The sequence below is a fragment of the Corvus kubaryi genome, unplaced genomic scaffold (assembly GCF_017639235.1).
Source record: "Corvus kubaryi isolate FWS band 111438036 unplaced genomic scaffold, C.kubaryi_AGA036_p1.0 split1-37296, whole genome shotgun sequence".
Lineage (NCBI taxonomy): Eukaryota > Metazoa > Chordata > Aves > Passeriformes > Corvidae > Corvus > Corvus kubaryi.
The window spans coordinates 5108146-5134983 of NW_024582075.1; the positions used below are offsets into that span (position 1 = coordinate 5108146).

The 26838-nt window shown below is 39.7% G+C and overlaps 1 protein-coding gene across 7 annotated transcripts in view; it reads right to left on the minus strand.

Annotated features, from left to right (window-relative positions):
- The window catches only part of TRPM3 (transient receptor potential cation channel subfamily M member 3), a 397273-nt gene that overhangs the window by 244659 nt on the left and 125776 nt on the right, over positions 1-26838 (minus strand). For 3 of the 7 annotated variants that reach the window (XM_042013149.1, XM_042013146.1, XM_042013145.1), the window contains exon 1: positions 25736-25929. The exons of the other annotated variants lie outside the window; for them this stretch is intronic. In XM_042013149.1, the coding sequence (XP_041869083.1) occupies positions 25736-25825 (90 nt within the window). In that variant the 5' untranslated portion in view covers positions 25826-25929. Of the gene's footprint in view, positions 1-25735; positions 25930-26838 lie in introns of those variants that run through there. 7 annotated transcript variants of the gene reach the window in all.

The window sequence follows — 26838 nt, forward strand, 5'->3', positions numbered from 1 at the left end:
CTGGCCGCAATTTAAGGTGATTTAGAGAGAGAGAGAAGCATCTGGACTTGATTGCTTATTCAGTCTTTGTAATAACACTTTCACTACTGATAAACATGTACAGGATGAACTGCACTTAAATATTGAACTTACTTATAGGTAAACTGCACAATAGATCTGTATACAGAAGTGTGTGCCCACCTTTTGTACTCAAAATAAATAAAAACAGAAGAAGGAAGATAGGTTCTCAGGTTTTAAGTTGATTAAATATATTTATTATGAAGCTGCACTGTATACAAACACCAACATCAAGTGTTTTTGACTTGCTAGCTGTGTAAGACTGATGTGAGACAGTAAACAGCTTGGCCTACCAGGGTTTATGTTTTCAGAAGAATTTAAAAGTCAAAACTTAAGCAGAGAATGATGAGTTATACTGACACAATTAAAAAATAAGGGCAACAATAGCATTGTGTTTGCTGACCCCATCAACATAATTTTTGACTACTTCTGCTCAAGGAGAAAGCTAAGGAGTGCAAAAGCCCCAAATCAAAACACATCATTAAAATACAGAAATTTTCAGGCAAGGATCGCAAAATACTTTCTTAGTCAATTATGTACACAGTCATTGGAATATACTTCATTTAGATAATCAGACATGTAAAGAATGCATTGGGTTGAATATTATTGCTGCTGATGGTAGTCTAATGGATATGGTGAACAACCAGAAGAACTTAAAGGCTCCAGAAATGCAATAACCCCTGGAGTATTTCAGTGCTAAGATGAGTATGGGGTAAGGAGGGAGGTGAAAGGAAGAATATACTGGGCTTGTTTGCCATTAGAAGGAAATAACAATACAGGGTACCACAAATATAATGCAGACTGATTTTTCTTTCTTGATGGAGAGGAAGCATGTGATTTCCACTAATGTCTGCAGAAACAGGAAAAAACCCCCAAGTGCAGAGGATCACATGAAGGAAGGAAGTAGCTAGTATCAAGCACTGACTGTATTGAATTAATATGCTTCCAAAAGCAATATGTCATTAAAAAGACATCCATTAAAATTATTATGCTTCTTTATCTAACCAAAATCCAAACAGGACAATCATCCTTTCCTCATCTCCAAAGTAGTTGACTCCCACTGCTTCCCCTTGTGCTGGTAAAAGTGGAAATTCTTTCTGAGCTGGATCTGTTGCTACCCAGGTCAGGGTGTAGACTTGTGAATGCTGATACTAGTGAAACAGCTGGTGGAGAAAAAGCAGCTGAATTGAAGAAGCAGGAAAGTTCCTGCCCTTTCAATGGCCATTAGCTTTTGCAAGATTAAAATGACCAGGCTTAAAGGCAGGTGTATAAACAAACACTGGAAAAGGTGAATGAGCTATACTACGTGTTTTTTAAAACATTAAGCACTGGGCTTTGAATGAAGTCCTGCCATTTTCCAAAACCTATTCCTGTTATTTCCCCTTTTATTCTTGCAGAAAACATCCCACTGATCTCCTGCAGAGACATGTAAACAAAATGCTTTGTCCTTTTTAGAGACTGAAACTGCTGGCTTAGTACTATAAAAGAAGGTGTCACACACACCTGGAAGACATTCTCAGACACGAGTTTCGAAACAGAAGAGTGGGTAGGCCTAGCTGTAGAGCACTCCTTAAAAAAATTGTAAGAAAAAAAAATTAAACAATCCCTAATTTAAAAGCTGCTTCCCAATGGAGGCTGAAAAACACAGTTGTTTGGTCTGAAATAATGGACTAAAACCATTTTAGGGGATGTTAAATGTCTGGCGCCTTTGTTCTTTGTTGAACAGCAAAAAGAATGCTAACCAAGATGAGAGTGGGCACAGCACTGGAGTGGCAGAAAAAGAAGCAGCCTACATCATATACAAGGTTTGCGTGATATGACTACAAACTTCTGTGGCCTGGTCTCTCTGCTCTGTCTAAGCTGAACTGGGTCCTAAAGCACTGATTTACTATCATTCACCTGTTCTTAATTTCCATTTAATAAATCAGAATTTAATTTAGTTTTTGGAAATTGTAAAGATATCCTAAAAGGAAAGTAATTATTGAAATATAAATTAATCTCAAATGGAAAAAAAAAGACATTCAAAATATTTAATAATTTATAGTGGTTTTTTTTCCCTGACTGAAGGTGCAACTACTCAGTGATTTATATATGAATTTTTTATTTTTAAATAAATAAAAAGAAAATTTGTCCTAAAAATTCATTATGTTTTAATTACAATAAAAAAAATCTAAATGACAAGGCAATTTGTTAAGACCTCACCTGGATAACCTTCAGGAATTTACCAGCATGTACGTATTGGAACACATAATAAGGAAACCTGAAACCATCCTTGAATATTGACTAGAGGACCTTTTGAACTGAGGTTTCCTAGGAGTCATCATGTGAAGAGATGGAGATCTCAGGTTTGCTCTGGAATAGAAATACTTCATGAAGTATCAATGCGTTTGTCGGGATAAGGAAACTGCTTTCTGTTCAGGCCTACTGAGGACTCTAACAATAAAAAAATTTATGCTAGAAAAATATCGAAAGAAAAAAAGTGCCATAATATATAAACAGAACATACACTCCACGTGCAGAAGAAGCAAACAAATATTTTCTACTCAAATACAGCAGCTCATCATATGATGTATGTCCATAAGACAACCTAATACTAGTTTAGCAGACAAATGTTAATATATGGAAATCAAAGTAAAATCCATAAGTTTTACAGAAAAAATATGATCTGAAGAAATAACTTTCTATATTTCTATTGTAAATAAAGTATGACGGCACGGCAAAGACAAAAATAAGCCTTATAAATCTCATGTTATAGAGTAGACAAGCAGGAATGCCTAATTTACAGGGCTTACAGGAAAAAATGCAAACTATGAATGTGCAATAAAGTGCATGTAACCTGAAAAGACAAGTCACTCGGATGGAAAAGATGCTCTGTAAGAGTAAACCATTCCACACAAAGCAAACATCCTGTATAAAGGAAATTTATGGATTTGCAGAGATTTGCATTCTTATACTGAAGGCAGAAGTCAATTGTCAAGGGATGTCATAAATCCTCACATTATAGGGTTTTAGGTAAGAAAATCAAACAAAAATGGGTTTCTTCAAGCAATGTCTCATGATATCCCATCAGGTGATAACAAAGAAGCATTTTCATATGCTGCACGCAACCCAATGAACTGGAATCATTGTCAGCCTCCAGAACAGCAATTAACCAACTGATCTGAGCAGAAGCACAGATCCTTACACAAGAAGTGCAAGAGTAATAATCAAAGGCCTACAGACCTTGCCAGTTGAGATCAGTAACACTATATTTGGACTAGACTTATTCAAATGTTCCCCAGGTTGGTATTCCCCAGGGCTCAGTATCAGGGCTAGCTTTGTTTAACATCCTAACTGATGAGGGGACCTGGACAACGGGATCGACTGCACCCTTGTGAGGCAAGTTTGCAGATGACAGAAAGTTGAGTTCAAGCATTGGTCTGCGGGAGGGTAGGAAGGCTCTACAGAGGGATCTGGACAGGCTGGATCAATGAGTTGAGGCCAATTGTAGGAGTTTCAATAAGGTGAAGTGCTGGGTCCTGCCCTTGGGTCACAGCAATCCAATGCAGCACTACAGGCTTGGGGAAGATTGGCTGGAAAGGTGTCCAGTGGAAAAGGACCTGGAGGTGCTGGTCGACAGCAGCTGAACATGAACCAGAGTGTGGCCAGGTGGGGTTCAGGCCAAGAAGGCCAATGGCATCCTAGCCTGTAGCAGCAACAGTGTGGCTAGCAGGACCAGGGCAGTGATCATACCCCTGTGCTCAGCACTGGTGAGGCCACACCTCAAGTCCTGTTTTGGGTCCCTTGCGACAAGAATAACACTGAGGTGCAGGACCAAGTCCAGAGAAGGGCAACAGAGCTGGTGAAGGGTCTGGAGCACAAGTCCTATGAGGAGTGGCTGAGGGAGCTGGGGGTGTTTAGCCTGGAAAAAAGCAGGTGGGGGGGATGGGGAGAGAGGACTTCTCACTCTCAACAACTACCTGAAAGGACTTTGTAGTGAGTTTTGGTCTCTTCTCCCATGTAACAAGTGACAGGACAAGAAGAAATGGCCTCAACTTCCACCAGGAGAGGTTTAGATTAGATATTTGGGGGGGGGGGGGCCCCGCGAAATCACACAAACGGCAGTAAAGCATTGGAACAGACTGCCCAGCGAAGAGGTGGAGTCATCATCCTGGAAGAGTTCACAAATTTTGTGGATATGGCACTTGAGGACATGATCTAATTTTGAACATGTGGTAGTGTTGGGTTGATGGTCGGACTTGATGATCTTAAAGGTCTTTTCTAACCTTAACAATTCTATGAAAAGGGAAGTGAAAAAAATTACATCACTCTCAAAATCAGAGTTTCTTGTCATAAAAAGATCATGGAAGCTGCCTTGTCTTCACTACTTTCACCCAAGCAACAATCACAACCGAGGTGAATTCAGTATCAAATATACTTTAATGCACCAAAAGGATAAGATGTTTGGAAGTCCACTAAAATATCGTATTTTCATTACATGTTTCCTGTAAAATAACACATACCAGACTTGTGAGAGAAAAATTTTTCACTAGCGGCTCAAAGTAATTTTTTTTCAGTTGGTCATTAATTATTTTCAGATAAGTACACAAAAATAGATCAAATAAATTCTACAAAATAAGACTACATCTAATGAGTAACTGTCTAATCCAGACACAGAGACTGAAAAATTAGCACTATTTGAATGGGACCTTGGCATAGTCTCTACAAGCACCTTCTCTGATCATCTCTGGAGGATTTGGAGCAGAATTCCATAGAATTCATATGAAATATTGCCAGATCCATCCATGTCTAAAGATACCACACAAATGCATCAGACTAACAACACCATTCTGGAAAAAGACAGCTTCATCTCCAGAACAATATATTAAGAACAAATGAAAGGAAAAAAATACATCTGCATGACTTTACCTTATGAAAATTCAGACAACTGAATAAATAAAAAAAATATTGTACATGCTTAGACAAAGGACCTCCAACAAAGAAAAATAATCCATCTCACAATCAGAAATTGAAGCTGAATCTACTTTGTAAAAATCTATTTTTCAGCTTGGGTAATGTTTCCTATTCTGCATCTTAAAAACTGGGTATGATATATTATCACACGAGTAAATTAAATTTGAATGTGCAGTGCACATTTGCTGTAAGAATATATGCAATGGTGTTTATAGAGGTATCATATTTCATTTAGCATCACATTTCTGTTGCAGGCTTACTATGTAACCTTAATTTCAGTCTCTTCTCCTTATACTTTAGCTTCCTGAAGCACACATGATCATAATTAATTTGGAGAAAAACCTTCTAAAGTGTATGAATTGATGAAAAGAAGTCAAATATGTTTCAGACTTAGGCACTATCATGTGTTTTGGTTTGTTTGTTTTGTTGCGTTGTAATCGCTCTCTTCTTTTAAGAAATGCACTCCTATTTCATACTTTTGAATAATTACTACAATTTGAGTTATGTACAAGGCCCAAAGAGAAGGAATCAATATATCAGGTTATGCAGTACATTATCAATTAAAAACAAACAAACAAACAAAACAAACTATTATGGTGTTAGCCCTGAAACAGTCCATGGACTTTATTTTAAAATCATCATTCATTTTTCTACCAGCAAATTTATATTATGGGTTCATATCCTAGCACAACAACAAGATGTTTGTGCCACAGGTAGAGGTAATCCAAAGTCTACAGAAGGATAGAGGCAGAATTATGGTCCTAATTTATCCTAATTTCTCTTTTGCCACTATATGGTTCCAGTCAAGAAAATTGCAAGGACTATAAATTAAAGTAAGTTGACATCCTACTATGAGAGTCAAAACCAGCCAAGACTGCAATGGAAAACAATGCATGTTTTCTAATAAACTAGGCCTCTATGCTGTCTGTATAGGTACCTGAGTGAAATCAGGACTCAGCACTTGGAGGAGAGTTGAAGGGGTAAATATTCAATAACGGGCTATGTTGCGGTTCCTCCCCCCTGCCATGGGGTCCTGGGAGAGGGGACCCTGCGGTAGAGGCACGGGGTTTCACCACTCCCTGGTCACAGGTACCCTAATCCTGTTCACCATTGGTTGTTTTGTGTTCCCCTGCCCGGGAAGGACCCTGCTGGTCCTGTGATTAAGGGTTCTTGGGCTGGACCCCAGCCAAGCAGCTGATAAAGATCTCTGAAAAACATCTACCAAGAATCAGTCCCTACTTCATTCCATGGGCCTTGCTGCCCAATACATGTTGCAGGAGACTCCACTGCAACAAATGGCAGAAAATGCGGGCAGCATATCGATCCCTAGAGACAGCGACTGTGATTTGTGAGTAAACTTTGGATTTCTCTTCTTGCTTTTGTTTGGCTGTTCTCTCTGGACTATGGAAGAATCGTGGGAAATGTCACTGTCTAAGCCACAGAAGAAATGTATCTGGAAATTAAAGAAATCCTGGCACAGCAAAACATGAAACTTGCTCTGGGATATCTAGAACATTTTTTTGACTGGCTTTTCAAAAATTTCTTTTGTTTCTCGAGACTTACTTTTTGACATTAGTCCTCCTAAAACTGGTAACTGTGATTTTTGGACTGAGTTCTTGGATGAGATAAAGGCTCAATCAAAACGTGTACTAGTGATAGAACTTCTCTGTGCATTTCCTGTGATTCGTGAAGCTCTTGAGAATCATGTGCATGGTCCCATTACCTCTATGGCAGAAGATGACCATCATCGCATGGTTGAGACCGCGTGGCGGCCATCCCAGGGGCACGTGACTGCAGCCACCAGGTCTCCCCTGCCCGTGCTGGCGGAGGTGCCTGCGCTGGATGCGCCCGGCCCCCTGGGAGCTCGTGCCTTCTTGCGGAGCCCATCCCTGTCTCGGGGGTCCCCGGCCGCGCGACTGTGAGTGAGGGAGCGATGCCGCAGGCGCCGCGGGTGCCGTGGGCCACGAGCAGCAGAGAGGCAGCCCCCACGAGCAGCCAGGAACTGGGGGTCAGCGTGGAAGCCCGCTCTGAGCACACGGCTCGGAGAAGCAGCGGTTTCCACAGCGACACGAGAAGCCGCGCAGCACCGAGCCGAAACAGGGCCGCTCTCAAAGCAGCATGGAGTTGGTGGAGTGGAACCGCTCACAGGGCACGGGGCCGGCGGCGATGGCAACGCGGGGCCACGCAGAGCCTGGACACGCAGCAGAGCAGCGCCGCTCAGAGGGTGCGGAGCAGCCGCAACGCAGGGGCCCGGCCGAGACGTCGGAGTTGGCGAGGCGGTGGCCACGCGGGACCAGCAGCCAGATGCAAGCATGTGATAGGAGAAGTTATAGCAACGAAAATCACAGGAACTGTGAAATGGTACAACGTCAAAAGCAACTATGGCTTTATAACATGAGATGACACAGGGGAAGATGTATTCATCCACAGAACTACCATTAAAAAGGATAACCCTGAAAAATACCTCCAAAGTGTAGGAGATGGAGAAGTTGTACAATTTGACATTGTGCAAGGAAGAAAAGGCCCAGAGGTGGCCCTAGTGACAGGGCCTGGGAGTATTCCAGTCAAAGGCAGTTGTTATGCACAAAATTGTAAACAATATCCGTACCAGAAACTTCCCTACTCACAGCCTACTTTCCCCTTTTACCCTATACCCAGTATGAACCCTTTCCTAAGTTTACCCCATCCCCAATTTATTCCTAATCCGTTTTTCACCCCATGGCTTCCCTATACAATTCCCTTTCCCCACAATTCCCCTCCGATACCGAGGGGAGGATGAAAAAGGGGGAGGGAAGAAATCAACTGTCGTTGTTTAGAGTTCCAACAGGTACAAATGGAAGAAACCCTCTCCTGCCTCAGTTTCCCCACAAAGCATGCTCAGAGAGTCCTGTCTCCCTTTTGCCAGCCCTAAGATGTTCCAGAGAAAAAATCTGTTTGGACATTTAGAGACTCAGGAGGGTGGCCTGTTTTCTTTTGAAACTGTTCTTGTTATCTTATGTTTATCCAGTTGTTTTCAATGCTAAGTTTTAAATCTCTTTTCGTTAAAACAAAAGGGTGAAGTGTTGCAGTTCCTCCCCCCTGCCATGGGGTCCTGGGAGAGGGGACCCTGGGATAGAGGCACGGGGTTTCACCACTCCCTGGTCACATGTACCCTAACCCTGTTCCGCACTGGTTGTTTTGTGTTCCCCTGCCCGGGAAGGACCCTGCTGGTCCCGTGATTAAGGGTTCTTGGGCTGGACCCCAGCCAGGCAGCTGGAGAATAAAGATCTCTGAAAAACATCTATCACGAATCAGTCCCTACTTCATTCCATGGGCCTTGCTGCCCGATACATGTTGCAGGAGACCCCACTGTAAAATACCACTGTCATCAGGGTTATTAATACATTTCTTGGGGTGACATAACCATTTCCTAACTAAAAGTCATTCTGAAGAGGGTGACAACATGTTCTCTTAACTCTTTTTCCTTTATCATGCACCTGCTTGCAGCAATTACAAGATTAAGACAAAATTAGTGTTTAGGTTAAGGTCATTTTGTTTATACCTTCTGTTTGCTTATGCACAGATACTGAGTAAAATAAACATGGAATGTTGTTTTATTAATCTCAGATACATGTATTTTGCTGCAATTGCTGCAAGGATTAAGAACAGGCAGATTATTATTAGTAATAGTAGTAGAGCTCTTGAATTATGATGATAATTTTAGTTTAATCAAGGCTTCATAATTATGTATCTAATTGTCACACTTAAAAAAAAATCTAAGGTAGCTGTATCAGAAAATTAATTTTTTTGGATAGAGACTTATACTTAGTAATATTTTATTTGTAATTTTATTCTGCATGGCTATGGAAAGAGTAACTTACATTTATCACCTTTCCCTATGAATGTTCAAAAAAAATTAGTAACAACACGAAGAAAGAAAAAATATTTGTGCAAACCATGTATTCTGTCACGATAAAGAATTAGGTCTGGGCTAGAATATGCAGGTGATTAGGTAAACGCTTATCAATGAAATACAGGTCATTCTAAGGTGAGAAATATTTCCTCACTCCAAATTAGATAGGTAATGTGCCAAACAGTGTATTTGCCCAGGCCATAACTGTAGGTTCTTAGTGATTACATGAATGAGCTGAATCTTATTTTTTTTTATGTTTCATCAGAAAAATTGACACAGTCCATCTACTGGTTCAACTCACTGTCTCACAGCTTGTAGACTTACATTTGAATCATTAATGCTACCTACTTTCCTCCCCTGAGCTCTCTTCTCAGTCAATTAGTCAATCTCAAATTTGTTGGCTCATAAAATGTGAAAGCATCGAAAACTGAGAAGCTACTGCTCTATGTTCCCACTACTTTTCCTGAGTAAAAATCCAAACATGGATTTATAAAATATTGAGATGAATATGGTATTTCTTAAACCAACAACTGCAAATGGGAATGATGACAGAGCACATCATATTTAGTCATGATGAATGGTCCAAACAGTAAGTTAATTAAGAATCCAAGATGCTTTTTAAATTTGATTTGTATCAGCACTGTTATACTTTATCATACAACAGACCATATATTTACTAAGAAAGGTAGTTATTTCTCTCTTTTCATCCAGATACAGAGTAAACCATCCTAATTCAATGCAATGAGTTTTTGTTTCCAGCTCCTGTTGAGAAAATATTTTAAGAAGAAAAATGCGATCAGTTTCTATAATATTTAAATAACTCAAAGCCATTCCAAAATCATATGATTTGACCTTCAGAAGATTGTAGATAACCATGTTTCTCTCAATTATTTTTCATTAAAACATTTCCAGTCTTCACAAAACCCTTTGTCATGTGTTAAAGCAGAGCTCAAAGCATCATTGATGCCCAAGGCCTGGTGAGTAACTGGTGAATAACTCACATGTCATATAGATGGATATAGCTGCATAACCTGAACATGGGACTAAACTTTCATGCTTCGGAAGTGGGATTATATGACTGTATCTTCTAGTTTATGAAAAAATGCAGGGGTCACTACTACAGTACTTCAGAAAGGATCCTCCAAGACCCTTGAGAGGAAGCGGCTGTGAGTTGATACTTTGCTTCCAGTTAGGCACCAGTGCATCTTTCAAGGAAAAAAGAAGTAAGAGAAAGCAGTCTGGCCAATTGCTGGGAAAATGGAAGGAAGATAATTCTTCCAGAGCATTTCAAAGCATCTTGGGTCAAGAGGTCTGAGTTTCAGCAGCTCAGTACAGAGCTATTAGCAAGTTGGAGACTTCTGAAGCCTTCTTGTTCCCTTTGGTGGACACAGATTTTATTTCACATATCCTCACAAGACAGGACTGATACCTACCCTGGTGATCTCCTACATTGTATGCCCTCCTTCACAACGTACCCACAAACATTCTAAAGTGCTGTGAGGCACAGTCTACAAGCCATGTAACGTGAATACATTCAACACAGCTGGAGTTGAGTGAGTCTTCCATAGCACTGGTTTACCAATGCATAATAGGCTTAAAAGAAAGCTACTTCAGATGATGGATATGTAACACCAGGAAATAAAAAATAAAGCCTGCACTACAAACAGCAACTGATGGGTACGATTTCCAGTGTCAATACTGAAGAAATATTTCTTTAGCTTTTCAGAGAGGTATCATTCATGTTTTCCTCTGAAAAAGGAACAGTGAGGTCGACGGTGAAGAAAAATAATGAATTCCTAATTTCACTAAAGTAGAAACACATTTCCTTGTATTTTCCATATTAATACCTTGATTAATACTTCAAACACTGTGCAAATTTTTGAGAAGAGAACAGTCTAGTGGCTGCTTAGTGGTTTAACTTGAAAATTTGGTCATATCAGTGCACTCTCCAAGGGGGGTTATTAGCCATAAAAACATTTCTACTATGTATTTTTCTTCAGTGAAGATGAAGGAAAATAGAGCTCAGGTTTTAGAACAGTTTTTTTCCCCAAAGTATGCTTTAACTGAGTGTAAATGTACAATGTGTAGAAAACTGTAGAAATAAAGGTTTTTAAATTGTCCATCTGAAGAAAATGGGAAGGATAGCAGGGAACTAATGGACCATTCAGATTCCTAGACTTCTTACAGTTCTTTTACCAAGAAAACACTCAGAATGATTCAAGTGAGACTAGAAAGTCTTCCACAGCTCCTCTTGGTGCTCTGCTGCTCCCTCCTCCAAAAAAATAACAAATAAATCTGATCACTTTTGCATCCCCATGCAAGGATTTGTCCAAGGTCTTGAGGTCTGATTGCCCCAATCCCTATCCAGATCATGAAGCTGATGTGGTGTAAGCTGATGTGGGGTAGTGAGCCCACCACAGCTTACAGCTAGAATGAGACCATTTATATTGGGATGACTGGGGACAATCTGACCCAGAGCCTGAGGCCTCTGTCAGAGCTGCCTCTCAGAGCTTTGTGGCCTTCCAGTTTCTACCCAGTTGTGTTCCACATCAACCACTGCCTCAGCTGTAGACAGCAGAAGCATCCAAAAGGGACCTAAAACACATGAGATCCCAGACATTTTGCTCCTCCTCATCCTGCATAATTTTCCTACCACCCTTGCAGCCACGATTGAAGCAGCACAACCTCGTGGTTAACTGACAATAAGGATCCTTGTGCTTCTCTCTGGGAAGGAGATAGATGGAGCCTGAAGACAAAACCCTGCCTCAGGATCCTTAGGGATGCTTCTTCCACCATAGCTGTGAGTGGTGCCTTAGCCCTACTCATAAAGAATCAAAAGAAGTCCTGCCAAAGAAATGATGGATAGCCTCACTGTGCATCGCTGCGCAAAACAAGTAAATATTCAAATTGAAATGAAGTAGGTCACAGAAAACAAACAGCTTGACAGCATGTAGCTGATAAAAATTGCTAGCTGAACTGCTAGCATGTGTAAGAGTCAGAGACACAGCAGCTCTCTGAACTTTGTGAAAGCTGCCGGTTGCTGCAAATCAGTTTCTTCAATCGTGATACAATCAGCCATCCAAACAAATTTGTGAGACACTCAGCTGCAAAGCCATTACTGCAAAAACAACTCCAGAACATAACTGCAATGTAATGTGTACTTAGAAACCACTCTGCTTTACAACTACAGAATACATACAAAGTTTGTCACCCTTCCCCCCTACTGTATCTGCTGGCACCATGCACTGAGAGTAACTTCAGAAGATTCTTCTGACAACTTCTGAAATCAAGAAGCTTCTATGATTACAGCCTCACAGTTGCAGTGCTATTCTGCACTACTTAAGTGTTTAAAAATATATCTTTGTCCACATTTTAGAACAGAACAGACGCCAGGGAAATTTTCTTTGAAGATTAACAATCTTTGCTTCATTTTGAAAACTCAAGAAAAGTTTAACTGAAAAATCAAGTCAGGAAGGTAGAAATCACAAGGCAGCTCCAGTTAGATCAGGCTGTCAGGTCTGCAAAACCTGTTTCAGTGTTTACACACTCTTGTAATAACAACTTTTTCCCATTACTCTTGTCCTGACACTCAGCATCTTGGAAAAAAACTCTGGCTTCATCTCCTCTGGACCCTCCTTCTAAGTATATAACTGCAGAAATATGACCTCCCCTCTAGGTTCCTTTCCTATAGTTGAACAAACCCAGTACTTTTTTGCATGTCATGTGCAAAACTCCCTGACAAGTTTAGTGGTCTCCACCAGACTCAAGTTCAGAAAGTCCATATACCTCCTGTTGTGGGGACCCCAGAACAGGACACAGCACTCAGACATGTTCTCACAAATAGAGTGGTGGGATCACTTCACAGTATCCTAGAGTAACAGGATCTTTCAGATTCACTCACTTTCCTCGACTCCTGCTGCCTACAGCCCTGCGAGAGTGCAGTATGCAACTGGTCCTCTTTGCTGAAAGAGCATGCTGCTGCCTCCTGTTCAACCTTGCTATTCACTACGAACTCCACTTTCCACCACTATTTCAAGTGTTGAAAGTAAAATAGCAAATGGGAAGCCAGGTAATGTTTTAATATTTTTATAAATGATCTGGATGCAGCAGCCAAATGTAAGTTCAGTCATTTTACTGACCATACTAAACTAGGAGGAACTGTAAACTCCCTCAAGGATAGAGAGGCCTTAGAGAGAACTCTGCGTAGACTACACAGCTGGGCACTCACATTAAATTGAACAAGAGCAAGTGCTGGATTCTGCGTCTGAGAAATGATAATCCTGCGTGTATATACAAACTGGGGATGAGAGGGTTGAGAGCACCCCTACAGCAAGAGATGGGGCAAGATCCCTCAAGATAAGACTGAAAAGGAGCAGTTAAGGTTACTTGGTTTGTGCAGTTTGAAGACGAGGGGCTGAGGGCTGACCCCATTACAGACTACAGCTCCCTCAAGGAGGACAGCAGAGGAAGAATGACTGATCTCTTCTCTCTGGTAAACAGTGACAGGACACAAGCAAACGGATTGAAGCTTCCTCAGGGGAAGTACAGATTGGACATTGGGAATAGGTTCTTCCCCCAGAGGGTGGTTGGTCACTGAGTAACGCTCCACAGGGAAGTGGTCAGGGCTAAATCTGTGAAAGCTCAAGGACTGACTGATTGACTCATGTAGTTTAGTTTTAGAAAGTTCTGAGAAGACCAAGGGGTTTGGACTCAATGGTCCTATGATCCTTACGGGTCCCTTCCAATCCCAGATATTCTATAAATTCGTAATTCCAAGTATACATGGATGAGCTGACCAATTTTAGCTCAAATCAGGACTTAGTAATCTGCTCTCCCCAGAATGAGATCGAGAAGCGGACAGCAAACAGCAAATAGTGAAAGGATTAACTTGATTAGATAAACTTTCTGCAAGAAACTGATATTAGTAATACAACATTCTAAAATGTATTTGTATTTTATTTTGTGCATGAAATCCGAAGATGTTTCTTTAATTTTAACTTTCTATTTTCATCTACTTTATTTGGTTTATAGAGTCTCATCAATATTTCTCTTGTCAACCTACTTCAATTTTTTTATTTTTAAATAACCCACTTCTATGAATGGAATTTAAAAAAAGGGAGTAGTATGAACAGAGATCTGCTGATATGTATGTAATCCAAAGAGGTGGGATATATTAATAACCACTGCTTTAAGCATAATGTGTTTTACCATTTATGTATTCACAGAGTATTCAGATCACATATCAACTACCCAAATGAGTTATCAGTATCTCATCCCTTACAGAAACTTGGGTTGGGGTTTTTTTGTTTGTTTTGTTTGTTTGTTTGGGTTTTTTTTTTGTTTGGCTTTTTTTATTAACACTGAAACAAGTGCATTATATTTTGCTGCCTGTGGCCTCCCAGTGCAAAGCTGAAAGTCCCCACAGCATGAAACAAATGTTTTAATGGCAACTGGTTTGAGTTTCTGAGAAAGGTATCAAATGTACAATTCAGAAGCACGGCCTATGGTATCATGGAAGCACAGACAGGAAACCCAGAAAGAGCTAAAATTTTAAAGGAACAGTTTTGATATAGACCCATTATAAGTTCCTCATCTTAGTAAGTTTGATTTCTTCAGCTTTAGGAAACAGGTAATGGGCTGTTACTGCTAATAGAGATTGTTGCTTCCAGAGTATGTTGACTCAGCAGCTTTTGTAAAATAAATCTAAATTCAAGGAATACTAATTCCAAGCACACAAAAACAAGGCACTATAAAGCAACTTTGAAGATGTTAATGGTAGTCTTAATCATGATGATACATACTTCCAGACTGGGATTTTTCATTGGCAGACACCTTTTTCTAGACTGTTTGTATACATCCATTGCACTCAACAGCATTATGGCAGAAATGCTATGGCAGAAGAGACACATGCCATCTTAGCTCAGATTGTGTTGCAGTATTAATCTTGTCTAAGGCCAAGGAAGAAAGGGTGAACCAGCGTCAACAGCCACATCAGGCAAACTTAAACCACTGTTGGAGAGAAATCCTTCCTGATATGAAATGACCTCTGACTTTCAAATGAGCATTTACTACCATGTGCTAAGAGTAGAATTAGGCTTGGGATGACTGTCACAAAGAATGTAGTTATCAATGCTTGAAGCAATGTCACATAAAGTGATCCCATTGATACTGAATAAATTGTATTCCACAAAACAAGCTAAAGTAGAATACTCCACTATGCATTTCCAAAACAACAGGAGCCAACATTCCACCATTAATGTGGTTCTACTATGATAAAATCTCATTTTCTGATTACCTGTAACCAAGGGCTAGAATTGCCATGGTTATACTTTTTGCCCAAAGAAAATAAAAAAGCCATTTTTTCTATGTTATGCTTCTAATCAATTTAATTAATAAATGTTCCACACACTTCTTTGCAGATACTCATATTTAGTTGATAAAATTAAGTAGTTTGCTTCAGCTGTTTGCTCTCCTCATTTATTTTTAGAAGAGTGTACATGATATTTGATATGGAACAAAAATTGCAGCATTGGTTATCCACACATGCATTTGCAGCAGAGAAAACCTGAAACACACTCAGTCTTGAACTAAAATAACATAGTGTGCTTTATACATATCCTGGACTATTGTAGTTTCTCCTTCCAGCTTTGAGCTCTGCTATCTGGCAAATAAGGGTCACACAACCCAAAAAATGGGTGTGTCTCCATTGATGCAACTGGATTTCAGATTAGTTGGAAATAAATTAATGGAAACTAACTGTGCTAACACATCGTGCCAAGATGCTACATTTGTCAGGTGATTTTGTGCAAACTATTTGTTCATTTCAGTACTTGCTTAAAGACTTCCTATTGTAGTTGTATCCGTGCCAGACTACAATACTGGGTGAAAAGTAGTTCTTCTCATTTGCTCTAACTCTACAGACACCCATTTTATCATGGGATGTTTTAGTAACCATTTTTTGAATGTTAAATAAGACAGAAAATTTGCACTACTTAGGAAATAAAAGTAACAAAAAGAAAACAACCTCATCCTTAGATTTTATATGTTAGTAATAGCAGTCATCAGATTGCAAGAGGAATCAGCCCTCTGAGCAATTTACTCTTCCCATCCTGAATAAGCTAAAGCTCCCACAGTTAAGATTAATAAAGAACAGCACAGGATATTTTTGTCTTGATAGGTCAGATTTTTATCTTTAAATTATTCTTAAATAACGACATGTCTCAAGATAATATAAGCTGATCACATTTCATTTCCCACTAGGATATCTCTGAAAACATTTTTTTATTCTGTCCCCCCATCCCCTCCAATTGGGTTAGAAGGCATAAAATCACCTTTTTATTCCAGAGAAATGCACATACACATTAAATTCCCTCATTTATATGTAATAAAGGTAGCACATATGCTTGAAATCCAGCATCTTAATAAGTACTGTACTGCTGATAGTCCCCCACATTGAGTTTTAAAAATTCTTTGCTAATGTGGCCATTAGAAAGCATTGGTTTTATTGCTACACGAAGAAATAGGAACATTTCTGCTGTGCAAATAGAAAAGGATTGAGCTCTCCCAAAACTCTCCCTGAAGACATAGTTGTTAGTCAACTCACGTTCTTGTAAAGTCAGTTAAATCAGAAAGATGGTGTAGGCAATTTAACAGAAATGTTATTCAGTCTCTTCAGGACACTGAAATGAAGGAAGGCTGTGATACCTGCAGTTTCCTTATGAACCCTTCCCCAGTTTATAGAGCTAGGATTAGAATGGAAGATTGAGCAGGAGTCTCACACATCCATGCTGGTCTTTTCAGCAAGATACCTGACATCTAGAAGAAGAGAGAAAATGATGAGCAGCAAGGGACTCTCAGTCTAACTTCTGTGGAGGATGCAGTGGAATAAATAATTTAATAATCTTTATTGGAAGATAACAAAGAACCATATGTCATGGATCATTAAACTAGCCAATTTCCAAACACGGCACAAGAATTTTTCAGCAGAAAAAGCTGCCACATCTCTCCCCTCTGCTCATAGTGCACAAAACAAGAAATCACAGATTTTAAGTGCAGCAAGAAAGATCCAGGGAGATGCCTCAGAAACATATTTCTGATGACCTAGATAGGGTCACTGAAAAGATTGCCTATAGGGGGTTACAGCTTTAGGAACTTCAAAAAAACACCTGTAAGAAATTATACATGTTGAAGTAGTTCTAGGGGCAGAGTAGAATAAGCATGTCTCTTTTCAAAGCATACCTCAATTTATCCTGTTCTCACAGAAGAAAGTAAGTGTAGGACCTCTAAAAAATTGCCACCATATTCTTACTTAAGACAATTTTGGATTTGAACTGAATAATTAAAAAAAGCACATGGCTTCCAAGAAGTATCGCTTTGCAACCAGCTGTATCAAGGACAGTACAAAATTAAAGCCATCACATCCAAACCCAAAGAGACACATTTAAATACTGCTCTGCTTGTCTAACAAGCATTTTGGGCAATCTTGATACCTGATATATCCATCCCTCAGCCACAGGGAGCTGACCTCTTCCTTGGCTGACGCAGTCAAGCTGAATTGCATGTAGCAATTTGGTTGTCACCATTATTGCCATCATAACCTGGCACCCCTACTCGTTCTCTGAGCATGGGCTAAGCAGACAAATATCTGATAACTTCTTTGAGTAATGCAGTTCAGGAAGAGGGCCAGCAGAGACGTGGGCAGAAATGTAGAGAGAAAAAACTGAGAAAAGCTGTAGTATTATGGCTGGGTGGTGCAGATCTTCTCAATTTTAATGTGATAGTACTCAACTTGCAACCAGAAAAAATACTGTTCATCAAACCCGTTCATCTCCTGCATAAGACACCACCTAATAATTTGAAGTACTGAACATGAAAGTTTAGTAAGAATGTATTTGGAAAATGCCTTCTGCTATTCAGAACACTATGAAAACACTACATACAGTCATAGAAAAGTCAGTCTGAAAGGTCCTCAGCTTACCCTGAAATTAGTTTATCCAGTTGTTTCAGTCTCTCTTTTCAGCTATATGCAAAGATGAACATCCAGCCACTACACTGCAAAATAGCTGTGATATTTCATCACAACGGACCCAGCAGCAACATGCCACACCAATGCAATACAGCAGGACGTTAAAAAAATGGCATCCTTCTGAAACAAAACAATTCATCCTCCCTACATTCTTAATTATGATAGCTCAGTAAGTTGCTATCTCTCCTGTCTACATTTACAAGCAACAGGTGAAGAAAAGGGTAAACGAAAAACAGTGTTACACTCAATCACCTTCTCACTAATGTAAAGTCAGCCTGATGATTGTTTTAATTACATTATAGAATCCTGATATCTTCTTCAGTAACTTCCTTGACACTGTTAAAAGCACTTTGTCAGACTGTTTCATGTCATTATATTACTTGCAGGGATCAAAGATATTTTTGATGAAGTGATTTTATTTCATGCTTTAGTACCAGCTTTGACATAAATTTCCAGAGACCCTCAAGGGCATTTCTTTTTAGACGGTAGCATAGTCTTGTTAGCAACTCAGGTGGAATAAAACCACACAGCTTCACTTTATGGTCTTGTGCCCTGAATTTTTCACATGGCACCCTCTCAAACGGGAACAGTATAGCAGAACAACATTAAAATCTTACGCTCTTAGCACAAGAGTCTACTAACACATTGTACCTGTAACCCCTTGATTGTATGATTTCTACACTTATTAGCATTTTACAATTATTTTAAAACAATACTGTGTTCAGAACAAGTCTTAAATTTTTCTTCTATTAATCTATATCGAAAATACTACCTTTTTTTTTTTTAATTATTTCTCTGGAAATGGCCATAAATCATCTCTTATTCAGTCACAAATTAGGAATCTTGCATTTACTTTCTGATAAGCAAGTTTAATGCAATGTTTCATACATTATCAATTAAAGGCCAATGAGAAATGGTGCCACTTGCAACCTCTTCTAAGTACCCACACCCGAAGAGGCTGAACCTCATGAGAAGCAGAGATCAAGGCAAAACCATCTGTGTGCGGAAAAAACGTAAAATCTTGGAGTACTTCTCTGATACCTCATCTTTGTTGCTGTAACCCGTTGGCCATGTGGCACAGAAGAAGGCAAAACCTCACTGCACTAAGATGAAGGTAGAGACACTAATGAAAGCTGGGTTTAGGGAAAACACTGAAAATAATATCAAGCTGCAAGAGGGCTAAAAACCTGTAGCACTTGCAGGTTCCTTATTTTAAACAGCCAGGTATTTTTGTACTGTAGCTGCTGCATCAAGACTGAAAATTTAACATTATCTTTTCTATCACTTTTTTTAAAAAAAAGCACTCACATGGTGTGACATACCCAGAAAGAAAAATCTTTTGGTTTTATCTGCTAAAATTCTCTGGTTTGAAATAATAAACTTTGCATTCACAGAGTGCCTTCCAACTTGAAAATCAAAACTATTTTTTCCCTTTACATGACATCAGTAGATTACAGCCTCTGCCATCAAAATGGCACTGATGTGTCTACCTCTTACATGTAGGTTTTCCCATGGAAACATGACTTCCACCACTGTGCTCTTTTGTTTTTATCCCTCACTCTATTTTTTCTTAATTGGGAATATATTTCTTGTTGTAGATACTAATTTGGTGCTACATGTCTTCCAATTCAGTGGCCATCAACCCAAGTCATACTCATGGAAAAGATTCAGGCAATAAGGCAAACAGCTAACAAGCTCGGATTCACCCTGGATGACATAAAAAATGTACACTGCACCAAAGAATTAACCACGGAGTTCTTTATATAAAATGGAAAAATCATTATCAACTTCCACATTTTGTTTGCTTTCAGAAGAAATGAACTGGCATAATCTGTCAGAAAATCCTTACACATGAACATGCCCAGTTGCCACATTAATGGGATCAGCTCAACTCATTGCCGATGAGAAGCATGACTTCAAGAAATAAGCAGCTTTTGAGAATGTGCAGTCTCCAAAAGGCATGTTATCAGTTCTTCAACCTCAGCTGTGAAATGCCATCACCATTCTGCCATTGCTTGGTTATAGAATGTGAAGCACTAGAGGCACAGCTGACAGCTGAGCAGAGTAATGGAAGCACACTTGTGCAAAGGCATAGTGAAGCTACATTGCAGCACCCACTGCTCCCTCAGTTTGGGGTGTAAGATGAATTTTTTTACATTAAAGTGAGAGACTGCAAAGACACAGCAATGCCCTAGCCCCAGGTCTCTTTCCTGCCATCCTTAAATGATGAAACTGATGGCCCAACAGAACAACAGAAAGCTGAATCTTTTTCTTTGCTGGAAATACGGCCGTTGTGCTTCTAAGGACAAATAATACACCCCAGAAAACCCATGAATCAGTATGAGAAGATGCAACATGTATTACAAAGGTGATAGATACAACTATGCTCTTTCTGACAGAGACACAGAAGTTTATCAAATAATTTCTTTCTGAATAAAACTTACATGCAGGCATAGTACTCATCTGTATTTCACACCATACACAGCATCCCATCATACACAGAGGTGTGACTAGTTTTTCTACTAGTGAATTTATAAAAAGATTGTTACATTGACTGATACTTTCTCTATGCCGGTTTGGCTTGTTCATTATGACTATTTAACTCAGTAAGCCAAGTGCAGATACAGGTAAACTACCACTCTAACTTTGTTGCCAGTAATGTGCATTACTGCAGTAATACATTTGGTACACCACCCCAGTAATGGTAACTGTATGCATTAGGATCTGTTTCAAGAATCTCAATTTTTCAATCAAGACTTAGTAAACCTGTCCTCTCATTTTGTTGCAGTTTGAAAGGTGGATTTTGTAAATTAACTAAAATAATAATCAGAATTCTCTTCTATTAAACATAAGCTAGAAGACCTCACTGTCAACTGGACATTAAAAGAGGAGCAAAGAGCAAAAAAAACTCTTAACATTTTGACTGCCTTCGTGTTTAGATTTTTGCTCATTTTCTCATTGATAGTAAATAAAATAGCATAAAAAGCTTATGCTTCTGTGTTTGAAGACCATGATACAATCTAACATTATCCTCTCACGACTATGGCACGCAAATCCACCTTTCAAGTGTTTTTAAAAATCCTTTATCAAAAGTATCTCTCCTGAAATATAGGACTATTCTATCAGTCCAATAGCCTTTTTTTTTTTTAATTTCTGCAATCCATTTGAGAAATAAAATTACCTCCAAAAGATACAACTTTCTTCTCTCTTTACAAACACTTTTTCTCACAGTAGGGGTTTCAGAAGTATAAAAACTTAGTGTTTAATAAAGAACACACTTCAGTCTTCCAACATTCTGGAGAAGCAATATCCTTCACTCAATTTGCCAAAACAGATTTTTAAAAATTATCCTGAAATAAAATTGTATTTGGTAATCAAATAGCAATACAATTTTAGTTGATGTAAGCCATTGAACAGTGTGGTATTTCACCATGTACTTTAGTGAAGCCTGCCTGGTATTTCCCAGTCTTTATTCCTGTAGACACCTTCTTTACAGACATAACCGAACTCGCTGTAGCAGAAGTATTGCCCACCCTTTTTATTCACATAGATCAGCCCAGTCAGAATTTCATATGTATGTACTGTCACATTAAAAAGACACTGTGTCTCACTCCAGTGAGCTATTTTTCAAGTTTTTAATTTTCCCTTGGGTTACCTTATGCATTCTTGGTAGGGTAATTAAATAAAAATAATTAATAAAAAGAAGATCTAGTTTTTCAATTGGTCAGAAATTTAGCATCTGATCTCTCTAATCTTCCACCAGTTCAGGAGCTAGGTTAGACTACTGCCCAGGTCAGGTAAATTTTCTTCTTTGTTTGGTAGAGCTGAGCTGGCATTTTTGCCAAGCTGCATGCTGGGAAAGAAGAGCTAAAACATTTCCCCCAGTGTTTCTTGTGATTGACTTTGTTTCCTTTCCTCTGGTCCTTCCAAAGTTCCTGCCTTACAAGCCTAGTTATTTACATGCAAGCCAGATTCATTATGAAAAAATTTTCTTATTAAGAAAAAAATTTTCTTATTAAAAAAAATTAAGAAAAAATTTTCTTATTAAAAAAATAAAGTCTTATTAAGAAAAAAAGGTGTGTAATTTGTTGCTTTTCAAAAGTTTCGTACAGTTTTATACACATCTATAAATCTGTGGGGTTAAAACTTACTGCACATTACAGACCTTTTGTTATTCAGTCCTCTTCTACTGCTATTTATTTATTTAATTATTTTTCTTGAGCATATTGCCCATTTCTTGATCGCATGGCATATATCTGTTTCAAGCAGAAATACATCTGCAGCCTCTCCTAGGGCACAGTGCCCTCTGAGTGAAGTCTTTTGCATGATGTCATTCATTCATTCATTTTTTAAGAACCCAAAACATTGTTCTAAAATGTCTGGGTTTTTTAAATCTTATCTGAGCATCTCAGGAGAATGACAGTTCTGCACAAAGCCACCCTCTCTGCCTATGTGCTCAAAGCACTTCTTAGTCCTTACTTCAGACAGGAAGGCATTAGGCAGTGTGTTAGCACCTACTAAGCATATTGAAACAACTACAAAAAAATACCAGCAAGGAATGTGCTACAGGAAGTAACCTATTAGAGGAAAAAAATGGGAGCAGTGAAGGATGAGCTGATGACACAAGTGGTAAAAATCTTCTCCAATAAATTGTTTCAATCTGTGCTTCCAATACAGCTCTTAGTACTCTATGTGCCTGTCAGAAAATGAAAAACTGAGAAAACAGGATTATAAAACTGCACCTAAACATGAGGGTATTTGTGAAGTGGGTTAAAACAGGAACACATGCCTGGAAGAAAAGCACAAACTGGATGCATCTACAAATGGTCCTAGCTTATCTAAAATAAATGAGACCACTGTGGCCAGAGCTCTATCCAATCTCAGTTCATGCAGCTGAGCACTGCTCATCCATTTCAACAGGGTGGAACAAGAACATAACCTACCTGCTGAATAACTCCTTTCGGTACCTATTTAAAAAACAGTAATTTCAAGACCAAACAAAGAGCCTTGCCTTCATGCAGTCCTAGATTTCAATGTTTATTTAGATCCATCACTGTAAAAGCACTGATGCTACATTTAAAATTGTATCCACAGGGTAAGAACTTTAAAATTCTTACTGAAAAATCATGGAAGTACTTGAAAAGTTCATGTCCTTTATTAGAAATGTCCAGGTAATGTCACAGTGAATTTGTGTGTGTGCAAAAGAGGAAATCTCTGCTCTCTCTCATTCTCACAATTTCAGGAAAAAGCTTATCCTGGAACTTAATGGTCATTTAGTTCTTTTGTTCTGGTAGAGTAAAATAAAGTATAGAAATGAAAAAGACGTAATAGTGTTTTATATTTTCTTACTCTAATTAAATTTACAATGTATATTGAAAAAGAGTTTGACAATGACAGACAAAGCATATAATAATAAAAATGTGCCATAGCATATCAGGCTTTCCAAAGTTTGTTATTGAGAGCATTGTCTACAGAGAAAAGCTGTATAGAAAATGGTCTAGTGAACGTCTACTTAGAAACAATATTGCATTAGCCCTTAAGACCACTTAATCCAATTGGAAACTGGGCAATTAAAAAAAATGAGTTTAGATTATTGCATTTGCCTTTCCAATGTTTTCGGATTTAGAGGAGCACCTTTCATTTAGAAAAAGTTTCTTCTTTATTTTGTGAAGGAAAACATGAAGTATAAAAAAATACTTTGTATATAGGAAAATATTTATACAACTCTTCTGGTAATTTAATGCTGCTGTTACTACACTCTTTCCTTGATGACAGGAGAATTTCCTCAGGTTGGCTGATGGAATTCAGACCATGGGCCCCTGCTCTTATGTCTGTCACTTGCTTTAAACACATTAAATAACAAAAGACAAAGACAAGAAGCCAAATTTTAAGCTTTTTTTGGGGAGCCTTAAAGATGCTGGTGTATGCATTTCCCTCTCCAATCAACGAGCACTGCTTGTGAGCTGAGAGAGGAGCCAGAGTCACACCTTCTTTGCTGTGGTCTTTCCCACACCTCGCACACCCTCTGTGCAGAGCTTGCTTATCTCTGGTTATTTTCCCTGCTCTTTTTAACTCTGCAGGGTCCAGTCACTATCTTTCCCTAACAGGTTATATCTGTAGCTTCAGAAAATCATTTTTAGTCAGCTCTCTTAATAATTAATCACAATGTTCATCCTTAATATGTAACGATGAGAAACCATCCACATGGGGCAACATTCGTCTGCCAGAAAAGAAATACTGCAATCTATGCCCCCTCACCTCTGACCCACTGGTATTGAGAATGACAGTAAAACTCCCCACATCCGAGTTCTCACACCTCAGCAAAATTATGTTCTCCTAAAAGCATAGGACTAGTAGAGTTTGCCCATTCTCATGAGTGCTTCTGGGGCTGGGGGGGGAAGCCTTTACGAAAAAATCAACACTGCCTTCTGTTTCGTTCTGCATTAGATAAAACTTAGATTTCTGAAAAATCAAAATATAACTTTCTTTTGTTCTTTGGAGATGCTCACAATGTACCCCCCAGCAGCCATACATCTGGTTTGGAAACAGCAATATTTTTCAACTGTAGCCCCTTCCTGTGAGGATTTGAAAAATACCTCCTAGGATACGCAGTATGGTCATTCGTGAATCGTATATACAATAACTACACATACAACATATGTCTGCTAAGTGCAATGTCATATGCTACACTACTGCTCAAGCATGTTGCAGTAGTAAGGACTGACCTAATTTCCAAGCTACTCACACAAAATCAAATGGTTCTATCAAACATTACCATCTAATACATTGTCACACTAGCCATGCTTTACCTTGCTGCAGACTAATTCCAAAGCCAAACTATCAAACTCTATGATAAAATGAGATAAATACTGCAATGAATAAACAATTTTATAAAACAAAGCCTACAGGGAAATTAGTGTATTGTTTAAAATTTCATTGTACAATCGAATTAAGATGTACCAAGAACAAAGACGACTTTTCAGGCTAATGTAACCTATTTTTTTCAGTTTAATGTAACCTATTTTTCATCAAAAAGTTGATTCAAGGTATTTTGTTTTCCAGCTGCAAATGTCTCTAAAACAGCTTCAGTGGGGCACACGTTAGTAATGGTACTTGGCATGCTGAGAATAAGAGCCCTCCACAGTATATAACCCCAAATAATTTTTTCAAACAGAAAATAATGATTTCCTAGGAAAGCGCATTTAAAAACATTTCCAAAAGCACCTTCAAAAGTGTGACAAGCAGTTTAAACAAATAAAAGAAACCCAGAAAGTTTCACTGATGCTGTTAGCACTGCCAGTCTTTAACTGATCGTATTCCCATGTACAGCTTTTAGCAAACTAAGATAATTTTTCTCCACCTACATATTGCTCCACTTACAAGTTGGTCTGAGTCGTACTGGATCTTCAGGTATTCCCTAGGGGCTAAGTAACCCAAAGAACAGATAGCGGAGGGCTGCTCACAAAGGAACACGCCTTAGAAACAGACACCTTCCTCATCCCTAGAAGTTCACATCTTGATAAGACAAGGCAAATAGAAGCAGAGATGATACCCAGCGTCCCTTACTTCCTTTTTTATCCCTTTCACAGACCTTTATGGGCAAACAAACACACTGAATAAAGTACGGATGCACAGTATTGGCACCTTCAGGTGCTCACAAGGGGTTTTAAAGGTAGCAGGCAAGGTAATTAATAGTAAAGTTGGGACTATTCCTAAATTAACTTTCCAGCAACAGCGACTGCAGCCCTCCAGGCAGGTGCTCAGCGGCAGACACCGGTTCTCGAATGCAAAGCGGGCTCCCACCGTACCTTAAGGAGTCTGACTGAGGGGAGGAAGGCGGCATGGCACAGCTTCCGGATGGTCCAGTTGAGTGGCCGGGGAGCCTCGGTCTGGCTCATGACTGTCCACAAATCCCACCGGGAGACCAGCCGCAGCCCTGACAGCGCCTACCGCGGAAGCCGCCCTCCGGGGCGCGGGCATCCCACGCTCGGCGCGTCCCGCCCGCGATGCCGCAGGGCAGAGACTGGGCTCGGCTGGGCTGGGTTAGGATGAGCTGGGTTAGGATGGGCTGGGCTGAGCTGGGCTGGGCTAGGCTGGGCGCGGGGGGGCAGCGGCAGCCACCGAGCCGCCTGCATAGAGCAGCAGCCTCCTGCGCGGGGACGGCAGTGTCCGTGCATGCCAAACGCGGCCGGAGGGATGCAGGCGATCCGCCTGCGGCGCGGGGCAGGATGCTCCGGGAGCGGAGAGGGGCAGGCGGCAGGAATACCGGGATGCAGCGCCAGCCGCCGCTCCCGCCCGCCGCCGGCAGCAGCAGGGCTGGCCGCGCTCGCAGCCGAGCCACCTGCCTCACTCATGCGCTTCCCCGGGCCGAGAGCAGGGCACAAGGGAGCGAATCTAATTAAAGCAAGGGAGGGGTACCTGCACTTTCTTTCCCAGAGCATTGCGAGGAAAGGGAAACCGGCATGAGGGGAGGTGGGGCCAACGCTCAGACAACAGAGACTGAGGGAGGGTGGGAGGGAAAGAATTGTCTGGATATACTGATACAATGAACCTAGAAAGCATTTAATTAATCTGGCAGTGTATCGGTGTGCCAGCGGCCAGTGGCAGTGGTTAGAAGCTGTACTATAAGAGCATGAGTGGTAACATACACATCCGGGCAAAAAAAACCCTCAGACAAACCCAAGCCAATTCGGCTCATTTGAATATTAAATATGTGCTCTAAATAATTCTATCAAAGACATGAAAACCCATGAAGTAATATTGCTTGGGGGGCAATTCAAGTATGGCAAAACATGTTTCCATTTGGGGCAGTAAATGGCCTTCCCAGATAATGGAGATGTTCTTAATGGCAGCTTTCCAGCCAAAGAAGAAATACCTTTTTCCCACTTTTTTTTTTTTTTTTTTTTTTTTG